The following is a 14,969-nucleotide window of genomic DNA, read 5'->3' on the forward strand; positions in this document are numbered from 1 at the left end:
AAGAATCAAGAGAGGTCCTAAAACCGAACCCTAGGAGACACCTAGAACAAGCCACTCCTGTGAAACAGCACTTACAAATATAGTTGATAACTGGATCAATGTCCTAAACAATGGCAAACTTGTTGGAACACTTTTTCTGGACCTATCTAAGGCATATGACTTAGTAAACCATAGACTTCTACTTGAAAAACTACCTTTTTATCATCTCTCTTCACAAGCTATAAATTGGATTAAATCATATCTGTCAGAAAAGTAAATGTTTCTAGTGTATTATCTGAACCAGCTAAGTTGTCTCAGGTGTACCCCAAGGCTCATTCCTTGGGCCCCTTCTATTCATTATATACATTAATGATCTACCATTTTATGTGAAACAATCAATAACTGATATGTTTGCAGATGACACTTCTCTGCCTACTACTTGCAATACTTTACAAGAAGCAAACAGCAACCTTCAAAAAGATCTTGATAATGTAAGCAAATGGTGCATGCAAAATGCAATGGTTCTGAATGCTCAGAAATCTAAAGCTATGCATTTATCAATAAAAAGCAAAAAAACAGACACTATGCAACCCCCTACTTTGTATCTTAATGACCAAGAAATAGAATATAAAAACACTGAAAAACTACTTGGAATGTATGTAGATAACAATCTTAAATGGAAGACACAGGTCTAGTCAACTATAAAAAATGTAATTCACAGCTTTACTTACTTCTTAGACTTAAACAGTATCTTAATCTTCATTGAAGAAAAATTGTATGTATTAAATGTTTGTGTGATAATGTTTGAAATAAAATATGTTTAAACTAAAGAAAACTTTTTTTAATGCATACATACTGCCACACTTGGACTACTGCTGTAATATCTGGGGAAACTGCAGCAACGAATTACTATCTGATGTCATTAAATTTAAAAAAAGAGCAGCCAGAATACTCCTAGACAAAAGTTTTGATACACCTTCAAGTGAATTGTTCAAAGAATTAAACTGGATGTCAAATGACCAAAGAATCATGTACAAAAAGTCAATTCTTATGTATAAATCAATAAATGAACCAGACTTTCCAACAATAGAGGAGTTTTTCATGGTTAACCATATCAAAAGCTTTTAAGAAGATAAGAAGTATAAGACCAACTTGCCTTTTTATTGACAGATAGCAAGATGTTATCTACTAACATAAGAAGTTGGGTTTGACAGGGTCTTTTCTCGGAAACCATACTGCAATTCATAGAACATAGTTTTGGTTGTAAAGCGTTTGGTTAAACTAGAGGAGACACTATGTTTCAGGTTTTTATACGGGATACAGGTAAGAGATACTGGGCGTTAGTTTACTGGGTCTTTCTTAATTATATTTTGGAGCTATATTTTCCATACATCTGGCAATGTGCTTGATTGCAGGTACTTTTGAAATAGAAATATCAAAATCTGGGATATTTCTGCTGTCTTTAGGATGATTGGTCTTACATTGTATTTAATCATGTTCTGTAGACTTAAGAGAATTGAGATTATTGAGAAAGTTCTCAGTGCCTTTATAATAAAACTTGCATGGGTTAATGATACAATGTAGCTTAATTAGCTTTGGTAGTATACATGTATCTATACCTGTATCTGTCATATCCTTGACTTCGAATGATTTCAGAGACAGAAAGAGGAGAGACAGATCGTCTTTGTCTTCTGTATGTAGTTTGTTTTTGGAGCTTCGGGGGAGTCTTGTCAGAAGTGCGTCAATTTCGAAAAGTTTTGTATCACCGACAATCTTACAAAGAAAACAATATACATGTAGTGATGCCGAGATAACTGAATTTAGTCGTACGACACCTAAAAGGGCAGTAACTCTATTGCCACGTCGGTAGTGTCTGCGCATGCTCTAGTGTAAGGTTTGCACTTCCGCAATTTAACAGAAAGAAAGTTTGACACAAATTTGACGAAAAATCGATGTACCGTCAGTAATACAAAAGATCGAAAAGGAATACAAGTTTAATTTTATAGATTATCCCTTTAAAACGAAAGAAAGTCTCTTTGAAACCAAAAGTGTATACGATAGCTTGGCTATCAGAGTCTTAAAGTATCCGGTGTTCAGACCGTCATGAATTTCATGTTTCTACTTTTGTAAACGATGGCAAATGTACCAAATTCCAACCCTAACTGGCAAAATAGACCACCTGTATCGATGCAACAAAATGCCGGTAAGTGTCTTTGAAACATATTACAACTTTATAAGTGCGGATGATGTGGAATGGTACACGTGTTTTTACAGCTGTCAAAAAGTGTCTGTAATTTGTATAATTTGATAAATACTGTTACATGTTGGGTTTGCTGGTTAAGGTAAATTGGTATTGTTGATTTGATCATAACCATTGGGTGAATAACAGTTTATTATCTGTATTTAATGGTGATTTTAAAAATATAATAGTATTAATAATAATAAAAGATTGGAACCAGAAGGTATGAATATCTTGAATATGTTTAATTATTAATGTGAGTGTCAGTATTACGGTATTTCCGGTAATACTAGGCGTTGGATTGATTCCTTTTTATCTAATAGAACACAACAAGTAGTAGTGGACAACGCATCATCTGATATAGCCTCAGTAACATCTGGTGTACCGCAAGGAACAGTCCTCGGACCAACACTCTTTTTAATCTACATAAATGACATCGCATATAATATTACATCAGGTATACGTCTATTCGCTGACGATTGTGTGTTATATCGGCCGATAAGTAACCAAAGTGACAACTTAGCTCTCCAGGAAGATCTTAGTAAACTTGAAAATTGGTCGGACATTTGGCAAATGGAATTTAATGTTAAAAAATGCGCCATTATGCAATTTTCATCTTCTCCACACAGAAAGAAATATGACTACAAAATGAAAGGCGAAAGCTTGGAAATAGTCAACCGGCATCCATATTTAGGGGTTGAATTCAGTGATAATTTGAAATTCAACGACCATATTAACAACATCACAAAAAAGGCAGCAAGTACACTTGGTTTTCTAAAGAGGAACTTAAGATACTGTCCTCCCAAAGTAAAAGAAAAGGCTTACATCAGCTTGGTCAGACCTAAACTGGAATACGCTTCTCCAATATGGAATCCTTTACAAAAGACTCAAGTTAAGCAGATAGAACAGATACAAAGAAACGCAGCAAGATGGGTATTGAATAGACCGTATAACCCACACAATCCTTCTAGTGTAACTGAACTAATAAATAAATTACAATGGCCCAGTCTTCAACAACGTAGAGTTTGGGCAGATGTGACTCTCATGTATAAAGTAGTTAACTACTTAATAGCTGTACCAGTATCGTACCACCCCACTATTGCCACAGTTCGTTCAACCCGAAGAAGTCATAGTATGAAATTCATCCCAATCCAATCTAGAATCAACGTTTATCAACACTCATTTTTCCCAAGAACTGTTAATACCTGGAATATTATACCGGATTCTTGTGTTACTTCTGAGAGCCTGGAGGCGTTTAAATCTTCCATCCAGCTCGTTCCAGTCGTACCATCATATGTTTAAATGGTCAACATCTTGTAAAGTGTAAATACATGTTGGTCAAATGACTTTTTAAGGGTGTAGTGTGGAACATCAGTTTGTCAATGGGACAGTTGTGATACAATTGTGTAAAATAGTTTTAAAAATTTATGTCGGAACACGCCACTCTACACCGATGTACAGTCCTCACCTCCTCGACGTCGATGTCTACTTCGTGGATTTTGTCGAGAAAACCCGTTGAAGTTTTTGAAGTTTGAAGTGTCACTGTATATTTTTATTATGTTGAGTTTGAATGGAAACATACACTTAGATTCACTGGGGATTAATTGTTATTATACTTTTTCTGTAAATGACTATAGTCTGTATAGATTTATTTATAATAATTATAAATTGTAGCACTTGTTTAATGCTAAAGTGTTTTGTAAAACAAAAGGTAAGAAACAGAAAGGAACATAACTTACAAAGCAAGTCTTAAATAATTGATTTACATATTATAAATAACCAGGGCTATCAAGATACCATTTTGACTTACATTTTCATTTCATCTGAATGATTATTTCACTTGGCTGTATGCTTTTTATAAAGAAGTAAGTAAATTTAGGAAAATATCCACTTGTCCATTTAGGCACTGGGACAGCTTTGGCTATATAGACAATAGGATTTGCCTTCCCCTAGAAATGTAGTAGTAATTAGTTTTTATATGCATCACTTATCTATACTTGTAAATTCTTCTTTTGTGTGATCAGCATTACGAGGGTTGACAACCCTCGTATAATGATAATTTTGTTAATGATCGATGTGATCAATGAAAATTATTAAATAGAATAAGGTAATTGCATCCAATTAACTTTACCAGTAATATAAAAATGGACCAGATTGACCGTGCCAAATTTGTATAAGGTCAAGATGACTTGGATATTGACCCTGAATGGCCTGATTCTTAAATTTTATGTGAATTTTATATTACTAAAACTGGTAATTTTTTATTTTGGTCCTTCACAAGATATATCTTCCAGTGTTTGAAATGTTCTTCTTATTATTATTAACTTATTATATATATTTCTGTGTCATTTGTCTGCCTTTGCTTCTTAGCCAAATTCATTTGAACCAGGAGTTATGGACACTTGGAAATTACTTGAATTATTATTTAACAACATTATATTATTTAATGATTAGTTTAGGAAAAGCACCTATTCCTCACAGTATTTACAATGAAATATATTGTTTAGTCTCTGTATATGAGTGTTAATATTTTTGTATATACATGTATAGCATTTACGTAACATATCCTTTGTCTCTGTATTATTGCAGGTGTTCCATTTGGAGGACCAAGGCCTCCTTTGGGAGATAACATGCAGTTGAAGGCAGGACAGACAATGAATGGACCTGCTCCATATTCAGAACAACAAGGGCAGCCTTTTTTCAGGCCACCATCCAGTGTAAATGGTGTGTCAACACCACCAATGTCACAAGGAAATATGCAACAAAATGGTCAGTTTTCAGGTGTAAGACCACCATTACCTGGTGGTCCTGCAATAAATGGACCTAATCAAGGTCCACCATTTCAAGGACCTCAGTTCAATCAACCTAGACAAGGATTCCCAGGGCCAAGTGGACAAATTAGACCAGGAGGTCCACTACCAAATGTAAGGCCTTTCACAGGGGCACCGCCATCAAGTCAAAGTGCATTCCGACCTCCACAAGCGGGAGGAGCTTCAGGATTGCCTACCTTTCCCACACCAGCGTCACAGTCGGGTTTGACCAGACCACCATTTTCAGATGTGGCACAATCTCAAGGTTTGTATTTGATTTTATTATTAATTTTGCTAATACTGAAATGTTTTTGTTTTTTGCATTGTGCTTTACGCTTTAAATTTGGTACTTCTATTATTTTACACAACTTTAATTGCATGATATGCAAGATATAATTTTAACAAAGTGTTGTTAGCATTTTGTCTGTGATAGTTTTTTTTCTTGAGCAAATTTGATCTATAGAATGGTGATGAATTAATATGGTTAAGAAGTAACAGTATTTCTACTTGGTTAAAATAATGATTAAGTGGAAACATCTTGGTTAATATTTAAGTGAATATTCCTGTGTTTTCAGTCTCCTTTTGAAATGATAATGTAATTTAAATGTATCATGTTATCGAAATACATTACTGTTTACATCTATATGAACAAAAAAAATTTGTAACATCTTTAATTACTTAAGAATAATACAAAGGTATATATTTTGATATTTCCATACTATAATTGTAAATTTATGTACTATTATATAATTCAAGATACATGTAACTTAAGTGCACAGGTGTATTATGAAATTGGTATTGGTTTATTTGCATGAAGTATCAAACTCTTAACAAAATTATATTATTTTAGATTATAAATATCATTATATTTACTGGAACATTTTTCTCGCATATTGATGAATGTTAATATTCTAAAACAAACCATAAATCTAACATTGTATTTTGATTTTAACAGACTACTAGTAATACTGTAACATACATTTTGTATGATTAATTTTTCTGATGTACAATTTTCATTGTCACATTTAATACTTTCTTTATTATCATTTTATCAAAACTCTGCTTAAATGGAATCAGTTAACAACACTTTTTTTGTATGTGAAAGAGAAATCTATTAAATATATGTAGGTTCTTCTAAAGTTGCGAAGTTCCAATCATTTACCTGTAACATTTCTGGTTTGAGTCTTTCGGAAGGTTGGTGATTCTACCGAAAGGCAAGGCTAGTTATGAAATATATATATAAACAAATAAGAATTAAAATTGTAAAACATTTTAAAATGGAAGGTATTTAAACATTAACTGGTTTTAGCAGATCGCCCAAATGAGCTCCCTGTACCATTTCACGGGCATGGTCAGTACTCGCACCAAGTCGGCATGGCTCTAACGCCAGGGATTACTCCTTCAAACTCAGGTTTGATTGGCATAATTATACCACATGTACTGTCTTTTTATTTCTCACAGAAACTTGATTTGCTCTGGTGTTGTGCTGTTATGCTATTCTATGGCTTTAACTTTTACTTAAATTGCCTTAAATAGCATGTTACACTGTTTGCTTTCTTGGGTAACAAAATCTTTAGTTTCTTTCAAGGGACATAAGAGATGATATTTAAATATTTTCAGGGACTAAAAAGAGATATGTAATGAGGACATCTACAAAAGTACTCCCTAAGCACAAGTGGCCGGCAAAAGTGCTGGCCACCACATATTTTACTGTCTGCTATTTTCGACAATAAATTATCAATTGATATGTTTTAAAATAATGCATAAGTGTTTCATTGCTGACTATTTCAACATTTATAGAGATGTAACATTTTATTCTACATTGTATATTCCATTTTATAAGCTAAAACCTTAAAACCATGGCACAAAATGACATACCTTGACATTCATGATGAAATTTTTCAGAGTGACTGAAATAATACTGTAATTTTAATGTTTGTGTCTAGATGCAGATTTCGTGTTATACAAGTATCTGTAATCAACACATCTACTGAACTATTTTCATTGTCTAATGTGAGCAGACAGATAGTATGTTAATTGATTCAAATTGCTACATAATAATAATAACAATGAAAAGGTGACATTCTGATTCAGAATAATCTTCTTTATAGAAATTTTCTTTTCACTCTAGACATATGATTTTGGTTTAATTATCCTGGAAACTTGTGTCAAAAGCAAATATAGTACTTTTGGGGTGGGGGGAGCCACTTTCGTGATCCTTATGTCTCAGGAAAGAAAGTACTATTAATTATTATGCCAAGCTTGTTTTCATTGTGGTGATATTTTGTTTTGCTTGTTTGTGTAATTAAGGATACAAATAGATAGAGATAGGACTACTATTAGATGAGGCTATATACTTGAAGACACCCCTACAGCATAGATAGAACATTGTTTCCCTTGCTTGTATTACAGTACTGGACACGCGAAACCCGCACAATTCGCGTATTCGCGGCGAACTCTCATGCTTTATAACGCGAGCGAATTCGCGGCAACTTGAGACAATCGCCGCGAATTCAACTCGCGGCGATTTTGCCGTGAACATTTGCCGCGATTCGCGGGGAAATAATACATGTTCATTTATATAATAAATGTAGATCTATTTATAAGTGTAGTCTGTGAACTTGAAACCAGATATACATGTACAAGTACGAAAATTAATTAGTAGATCTACATGAAGTTGTATCAAGAAAATCTTGTAATTTGCTAAAATGCCCTTTCTCTATTTATCTTTGGATGCCAACAGCAAATATAAATAACCACGGCGAAATCAAATAACACCGTTAAAAACTTTCCGTGAATGGCGGAATCATGACCTCAATGTATAAATGCGACGCAGTACAAGTATGCGGCTCCATCTGCAGGTAAATAGTGTGCATGTACACGTGTAAAACTATTTTTAGGGGGGGGGGGTACATATTGAGTTTAAAGTAGAGATATAAATATAATATATGTGTAAAAAGATATTTAGTTACATAAAAAGATGCATAATTGATACGACATTAACTTGTTCATTTCTAAATGTAGTGGATCACCGGGACATTTCGTTCTCTCGGGTGATCATTACTCAATTTATTACACGTTTGTAAAAAATAACACACGCAAGATTTGTCTGCTATAATTTCTGAATGGCGGATATTTGCACCCCTGTTTTAAAAATGTTAAAATATTTAATTGTTAGTTACCGAAAATTATCGCCGATTGTTGAAATTCCATAGCGCTAAAAGACACAAAAACACTCGCGCAAAAAAGAAGCATCCATAAATAAAAGGAATATAATGTTTCCATTGTTAAATAAATGAATACAAAATTTACACACGAAATGACCTCTGACAAATGACTGGTCGGCTCTTCTGAAGAATCTGTGAATCTTTGATGTTTACACACCTGTAGTTGTTGCCGAATCATCAAAGAAATGCCGACACTCGATTGACTTTCACCTCTTTTTTATATATCAGAAAAAAACTGTCATTTCTTTTTGTCAAGGAATGATTACACGTGTTTAATTATTGCTCAAGTAAAAAAAATGTTGGATATTGATTGTGTCAATTATTGACATATTATTAATCGTAAGTGCATTTTGATTGTGATATTTTATTTACATTTTAATGATCTTGAAGATATTGTGCAATACTTGTGTCTGCTATCAAAACAATAATGCATATGAAAGGATATTTTTTTCGGTCAATTTTATGACCACGCTTCTACCAGAAATGTTTTATTGCATGGGCTTATAGTATTTAATCAGTGTCGTCAGTCATAAACAAACGAACATGTACCCCAAAGCACATTAAAATTACCACATGGTAAACTAGTGACCATATAAATGCTTTACAAATATTCATTAATTTGAAAAAAAAAATTTAATCCCGTTTCCACACCTTAATTTGATACGTGCTATTATTAGTTAATTCAACTTAATTGCCGCGCGCATGCAGTACTGCGTGACGTAAGGAAAATATCCTTCCCTGGTTGGTCGCTATTTATGTAAATACTTTAAATAGTAACACCCTAATTTTATGCACAGAATGCCCTCATGAATGATCACTCGTTACTTTACATATTAAATGTGTGATTTAACTCCGATTTTTATTTTTTTTTCGAGGGAATTTTTTTGGGTCAAATGCCCTGGCTGATTTGGCGGGAATAAAAAAAAATCTGATTTGCATCTTGCTACTCATCACCTACTCATGCACCTGGCATTTTTTACTCGTGAAATTGAAGGTAAAGAATGTCAATTTAAGTGATAAAACTTTTACAATTTTCAACAATCATAATTAGCGTATTAGACGTAATAATTAGTTACATCTGTGAATCGGTGCTAAATGTCGCTTTGCATTGTTCTAAAAATAGAATATGTGCGAAAGTAAACAATGGATTTTAATTACATTTGTATTATTATCAAAATAACAATTGGACAATTTGTTATCGTGCGTTCTTTGATGTAGTACCAATTACCTTTTGTAATTTCTATCTCGTTTTATTGTTAACTAATTTTCACCAGCACCTGATTGCTTTGTTTTAATATACAAAATGTATACGCTGTACATGTTCAAATGCTAAATATTTATAAATATACAAGACGTTTACAAGATTTTTTTAAAGTTTTCAAAATTAAAGACCACGGGAATTAAGGACCAAGTAGTACTTTCTAATACAATTATTGCTGAAGATTCGCCGTAAATTACGGCGATTCATCGCGGCGATTTTTCGTGACCCGCCACGAAATTCGGCGAACTTGCACGCGGCGATGTTTTACCGCGAAGTGTCCCGTCGCGACATAGACTACACTCGCGGCATAACGCGACTTTTGCGGGTTTCGCGTGGCCAGTACTGTAGTAACATACAGTAATTGTATATATGTTAGAATATAGGCTTTTAGTTAATTCTAATATTTTTACGTATTAAGTATTAAATTGATTTTGAATATATATTGTTTTTCATGTATTTGGTTAATTTTTGCTAAATATAGCCCTCCTTGCTTAAAATACATGTTGTAATAATAAAAATGTACCATACTTTTAAAACATTTAGTAAACATACAAATTGGGGTATTTTCTTGAAAGAATTGATTTAGCTGTCAGACAAGATATAAATTATATAAAAATTTATAAATTGATATATACATTGAAGAATTCACAGACATGGCATTCATGTAAGGCAGAATTTCTCTCTGATTTTATGTCTAGTGCCATATATAAACACTGATTTTATATTGTTCAACAACAGTTAGAAAGCTTAATTAATGTTTGTGTTTTCATCCAGCTGTGAACTACAATATTGACTAAATGTTGTTGTTGGTGTTGTTTATTTTAATTACTTTATGGAATACTTAACCGTAATAATTACACAGTACTTTGAGTAGGAAAACAATATTCAATAATGATTAATGAGCAGGAGTGACAGTCACTGTAATAAATCAGGGATTGCATATTTTGTATTGTCTGCAAAATACAATCATTCTAAATGTATGAAAAAATGCCCTATGCTGGAATAACACTGGCTGAGTTGCTTTAACATCATTAAATCTTTATGTTTCCTAATAATTATTTTTATTGAAACACAAAGTTACTATAAGGCTTGTTATAAAGGTATTCTACAACAGGAATCCCTTGATTTATTTGTACATTAATTTTCTTGTCTGATGATACCCCTGAAAAAAGAAATAGAACAGTGTACACTGTACATGTATTATGATTTAAGTGGATTCTGCATGCAAGCATATTTTAATTGTCAGAAGTACATCATTTACCAGTGAAATGTAATACATAACTCTTATCTCAGAATATACAGAAAACTTACCTGAATAGTTCCAGATTTTTTGGATGTTCACTATATTTAATTTGTCTTCATTGCTTTTGATTTTCAGAATTTTAATGATCTTGTCATGAACTTTAGTGGATTCAATTTTAATGGCTTAAGTATAAAGGTGTAATTTGAACAGATGTGCCAGGGAATAGGGTTAACAAGTGTATGCACAATCAGTTTCATATTAAATATAACATATATGTAATGTAATAATTATTTACACGTATACAATGTCAACAGCTTTATTACATGGTCTTGTATTTACTGTGAAATGATTTGGTAACAGATGTCAGTGTATATCAGCGTATATATCATGGTATGTCAGTGTATATCAGCATATATATCATGGTACATGTATGTACTCTGAACACTTTCAGCCATATGCTAAGTTTAATACTAACATATTTCTCGTTTTACAGTAAAGCTTAGTCACACAGATAGATATACTTTATTTTACTCTTGACTAACATTCTGAGGGTATTTCTTCCAACCCATCCACCACTGAATATTGTGCACTGGACTTTTCCACCTTTTTATTAAGAACTATAGATTGTAAGTTGAAGAGATTTTAATATTAAAGTACTGAAAATAAACAGCTGAAGTATGTAGCCTTTAGTCTGTTTACACGACTACAAAGATGGTTATGATGGCCTTGCTATATTTGTAGCATAGACAATTTTCTGTGCGATATGGTTTATTAAATAGGCATGTTAAAAGCTAGACTCTTTGTCTTTTTCTAATTTACATGTATTGAAAAAGTGGTCATGTAAATTACATATTGTACTCTTGTTTTATGAATTTTATCATACACAACATGCTTTCTACCTTATCAATCATCTTGTATCAAGTATATCATATGAATATGATTTAACAAAGTTTAATACAGGCTTCTGGGTATTTTGATGAATAGTTGTTAAGGAGATTTGACTAGCTTATAAATGGTTGCTTATAATGTAGTTTTCACTCTCTATATTTGAGCAAGCATTATTTACAATGCCTTTTCAATCACTGAGAACTGCTTTTGAAATGGATTTATTTTTCAAGATATGAAAAGAATGCACAGTAGTGATGATGATAATGATTATGATGATAGTGTTGATGATGATGATGATGCTTTGAAGGTCATGATAAAATAAGAAATATTAATATTAAACTCTCATTGCATATAAAATACGTGTAGGAGTTATACAGATACAGTCTTTATTTACAAAATGTTCTGTCTATTTTCCTTGTATGATTAATATTAAAAACATTTTTTCCCTATTCACCAGATCTATTATGAAGGCTACATATTTTGCTTGATAGATTACCTTTATAATAGGTATAAATAAATACGCTAGACAAAATGATTTAATACTTTATTGTTGGGTGAATGTTAAAAGAGCAAGGATAATGATTTATTAATGGACTGTCAATCATTTTTCAGGTCCACCCTCCCAGAAGTCATCAAGGACAAATTCCCCAGCTGTGATCAACCAGAACTTTGACGCTCTTGAGGGTCAGTTCAGAGGAACACCTGGTAAATATGTCTAAATTATTTTAAAGTTTTGTTTTGATTTGTCAGTGAAACATCATGGAGTAAGCCCCCCCCCCATTTGTTTGAAGTAAGGCAAAATTTTAATTTTGAAAGCCATGTTTTGGAATGAGAAGCAATTTTGTTTGAAATTACCAGACAAATTTATTGGATTAAGGCTATGAACTGATTGCATTGCCTGACTGTTGAAAGTTCAAACATATGAACATAATTTACAGTTTGACATTTAATACCAAGCAAAATTGAAAAATATTCCCCCTACATAAACTGCCATTTTAAATTTAAATTCTATAACAAGCTATACCATTCTGTATGTATTTGAATAACCTAACAAAAATGGTACCAAACATCGAATAGTTTCAATTATAGAAATAAAAAATAATTATGCTAAATACCCATAAACATATAGTATACTTGAAAGTTTAAAATATATGTGACAGACTTGTACAAAAAACATTTTTATTCTTAATTTGTAGAACAAGAGATACAGCCAGTAGGTAATCCTCAGCAACAATGGAATTCTCCACCAAATTCATCCACAGCTTTTAGACAACCAGGCATGCCACCAACATCAAGTTTTCCTGGTATGCCCCCAACTTCACAGCAAGGCATGCCCCCAATGTCACAACAGGGCATGCCCCCAACATCCAGCATTCCTGGTATGCCACCAACTTCACAACCAGGCATACCCCCAACATCAAGTTTTCCTGGTGTGCCCCCAACTTCACAAGGCATGCCCCCAACATCAAGTATTTCTGGAATGCCCCCGACATCAAGTTTTCCTGGTATGCCTCCAACTTCACAGCAGGGTATGCCCCCAACATCTGGTTTTCCTGGCATGTCCCCAACTTCACAGCAAGGCGTGCCCCCAACTTCACAACAGGGCATGCCCCCCACTTCACAGCAAAGATTTATGTCACCTACAGTAAGTAGTCAAGGTACAGGATTTCCTCCCTCAGTCAGTCAGGGATCAAGATTTCCCCAAGCACAGAGGCCAGGTTTTCCTCCTGTATCAGCTGGTCAACAACAACCTGGTTTCCGTCCTATGTCAGCCCCAAGTCAGAGACCAGGATTTCCACCAACATCTATGGGTATGCAACCAGGATTCCCTCCGGCTTCCACAGCCAATCAACAGCCAAGATTTCCGCCGGCACCTCCTTCATCCAATCAGGTACCAGGCTTCACTCCTGCATCAGTAGCCAGTCAGCAGCCTGGGTTTCCGCCAGTTCCTCCTCCAACCAATCAAATGCCAGGATTCACTCCTGCTTCATCAGCTAATCAACTTCCTGGATTTCCTCCACCTCCACCTATAACCAATCAAGTGCCAGGATTTGGACCATCTGCCAATCAACAACAAAGATTTCCACCACCACCCACATCCACAGCCACTCAACAGCCAGGATTTCCTCCACAACCAAATGCAACCAATCCACAACCAGGATTTCCACCACAACCAAATTCTGTCAGTCAACAGCCAGGATTTCCACCACAACCAAATTCTGCCAGTCAACAGCCAGGATTTCCCCCACAACCAAATTCTGTCAGTCAACAGCCAGGATTTCCCCCACAACCAAATTCTGCCAGTCAACAGCCAGGATTTCCCCCACAACCAAATTCAACTAATCAGTACCAAGGCCAAGGTCAGCAGTATGCTCCACACGGAAAAACTGTAGGAGAGTTTGTCAATTCTTACCCAAAGCAAAACGCGGGCTTTGGCGCCATGGCATCAAATTTCAACAATTTATCTCTACAGGTAACAATATTAACCTACATATATTTAGGATTGGTTTAAAATACAGTTAATAATCCAATTATCTGATATGATTCTTATTTGATGTAAAAGAGAGATTACTTGTAAGTTTATGTGACAGATGTTCCTTCATGTAATACATGTATCATACGTGTTAATATGTTCTCTACTGATGTATTGGTACAAGATCAATAACATGTATGGTATTTTAAACCAGTACAGAAAATATGTTGGTCATGCTTTAACCTACAACATTGTATCCAAAATACAGCTTGAGTAATAGGATTCTATTAAAATCAGAAGATTAGGCTTATTGAGGCCTATGCAACATTTACCGTCATAGTATTACTTAAAGCATGTGAACCAGTTGAAATGGTAGAGGTTTTGTTTTTTTTTCAACCAAATTCGTAAATCGGTATTTACAGATAACTTCATTGCTGCACTGACTAGGCTTTGTTTAGTTGTAGTGATGTAAAGTTAAGAGTTAAGATCCTGTCCAGCCAGTTTAAAGAGAATGATAGTGCTACTCTGGGGTCCCCATTCATGTCTGAAATAATCAACCAAATGCTATTCCTCCAACAGTTTTGCTAGAAAATCATCTTATGACCTTTTAATGTTGTTGTTACAAAATTGAACGGAAACAGATATATTAATGAATGATTTCAGGGTACACAGAGTATAAATTTATTACAACAGAAGAAGTTGATACCTCCTGATGGAGTGGAAACACCAAAGCCAGTAATACCAAATGATAACAGAAATGTTAACTGCAATCCTGAGTAAGATTCTTTTACTGTTTATCTCAATATGTTACATGTATTACTTTTATTCTTTATCTATCTGTAACCCTTT

At 33.9% G+C, this 14,969-nt stretch overlaps 1 protein-coding gene across 4 annotated transcripts in view; it reads left to right on the plus strand.

Moving 5' to 3' along the window:
* The first annotated feature begins 1,846 nt into the window (after positions 1–1,846).
* Positions 1,847–14,969, plus strand: part of LOC132757428 (protein transport protein Sec24A-like) — a 32,365-nt gene continuing 19,242 nt past the window's right edge. For 2 of the 4 annotated variants that reach the window (XM_060748708.1, XM_060748711.1), the window contains exons 1-6: positions 1,847–2,182; positions 4,808–5,293; positions 6,338–6,439; positions 12,260–12,352; positions 12,844–14,120; positions 14,784–14,896. In XM_060748708.1, coding sequence (XP_060604691.1) covers positions 2,113–2,182; positions 4,808–5,293; positions 6,338–6,439; positions 12,260–12,352; positions 12,844–14,120; positions 14,784–14,896 — 2,141 coding nt within the window. In that variant the 5' untranslated portion in view covers positions 1,847–2,112. The remainder of the gene's footprint in view (positions 2,183–4,807; positions 5,294–6,337; positions 6,440–12,259; positions 12,353–12,843; positions 14,121–14,783; positions 14,897–14,969) is intronic. The other 2 variants (XM_060748709.1, XM_060748712.1) reach the window with 2 other exon arrangements.

The sequence above is a fragment of the Ruditapes philippinarum genome, unplaced genomic scaffold (genome assembly GCF_026571515.1).
Source record: "Ruditapes philippinarum isolate M1 unplaced genomic scaffold, ASM2657151v2 ctg22_1_1_1_1, whole genome shotgun sequence".
Classification (NCBI taxonomy): Eukaryota; Metazoa; Mollusca; class Bivalvia; order Venerida; family Veneridae; genus Ruditapes; species Ruditapes philippinarum.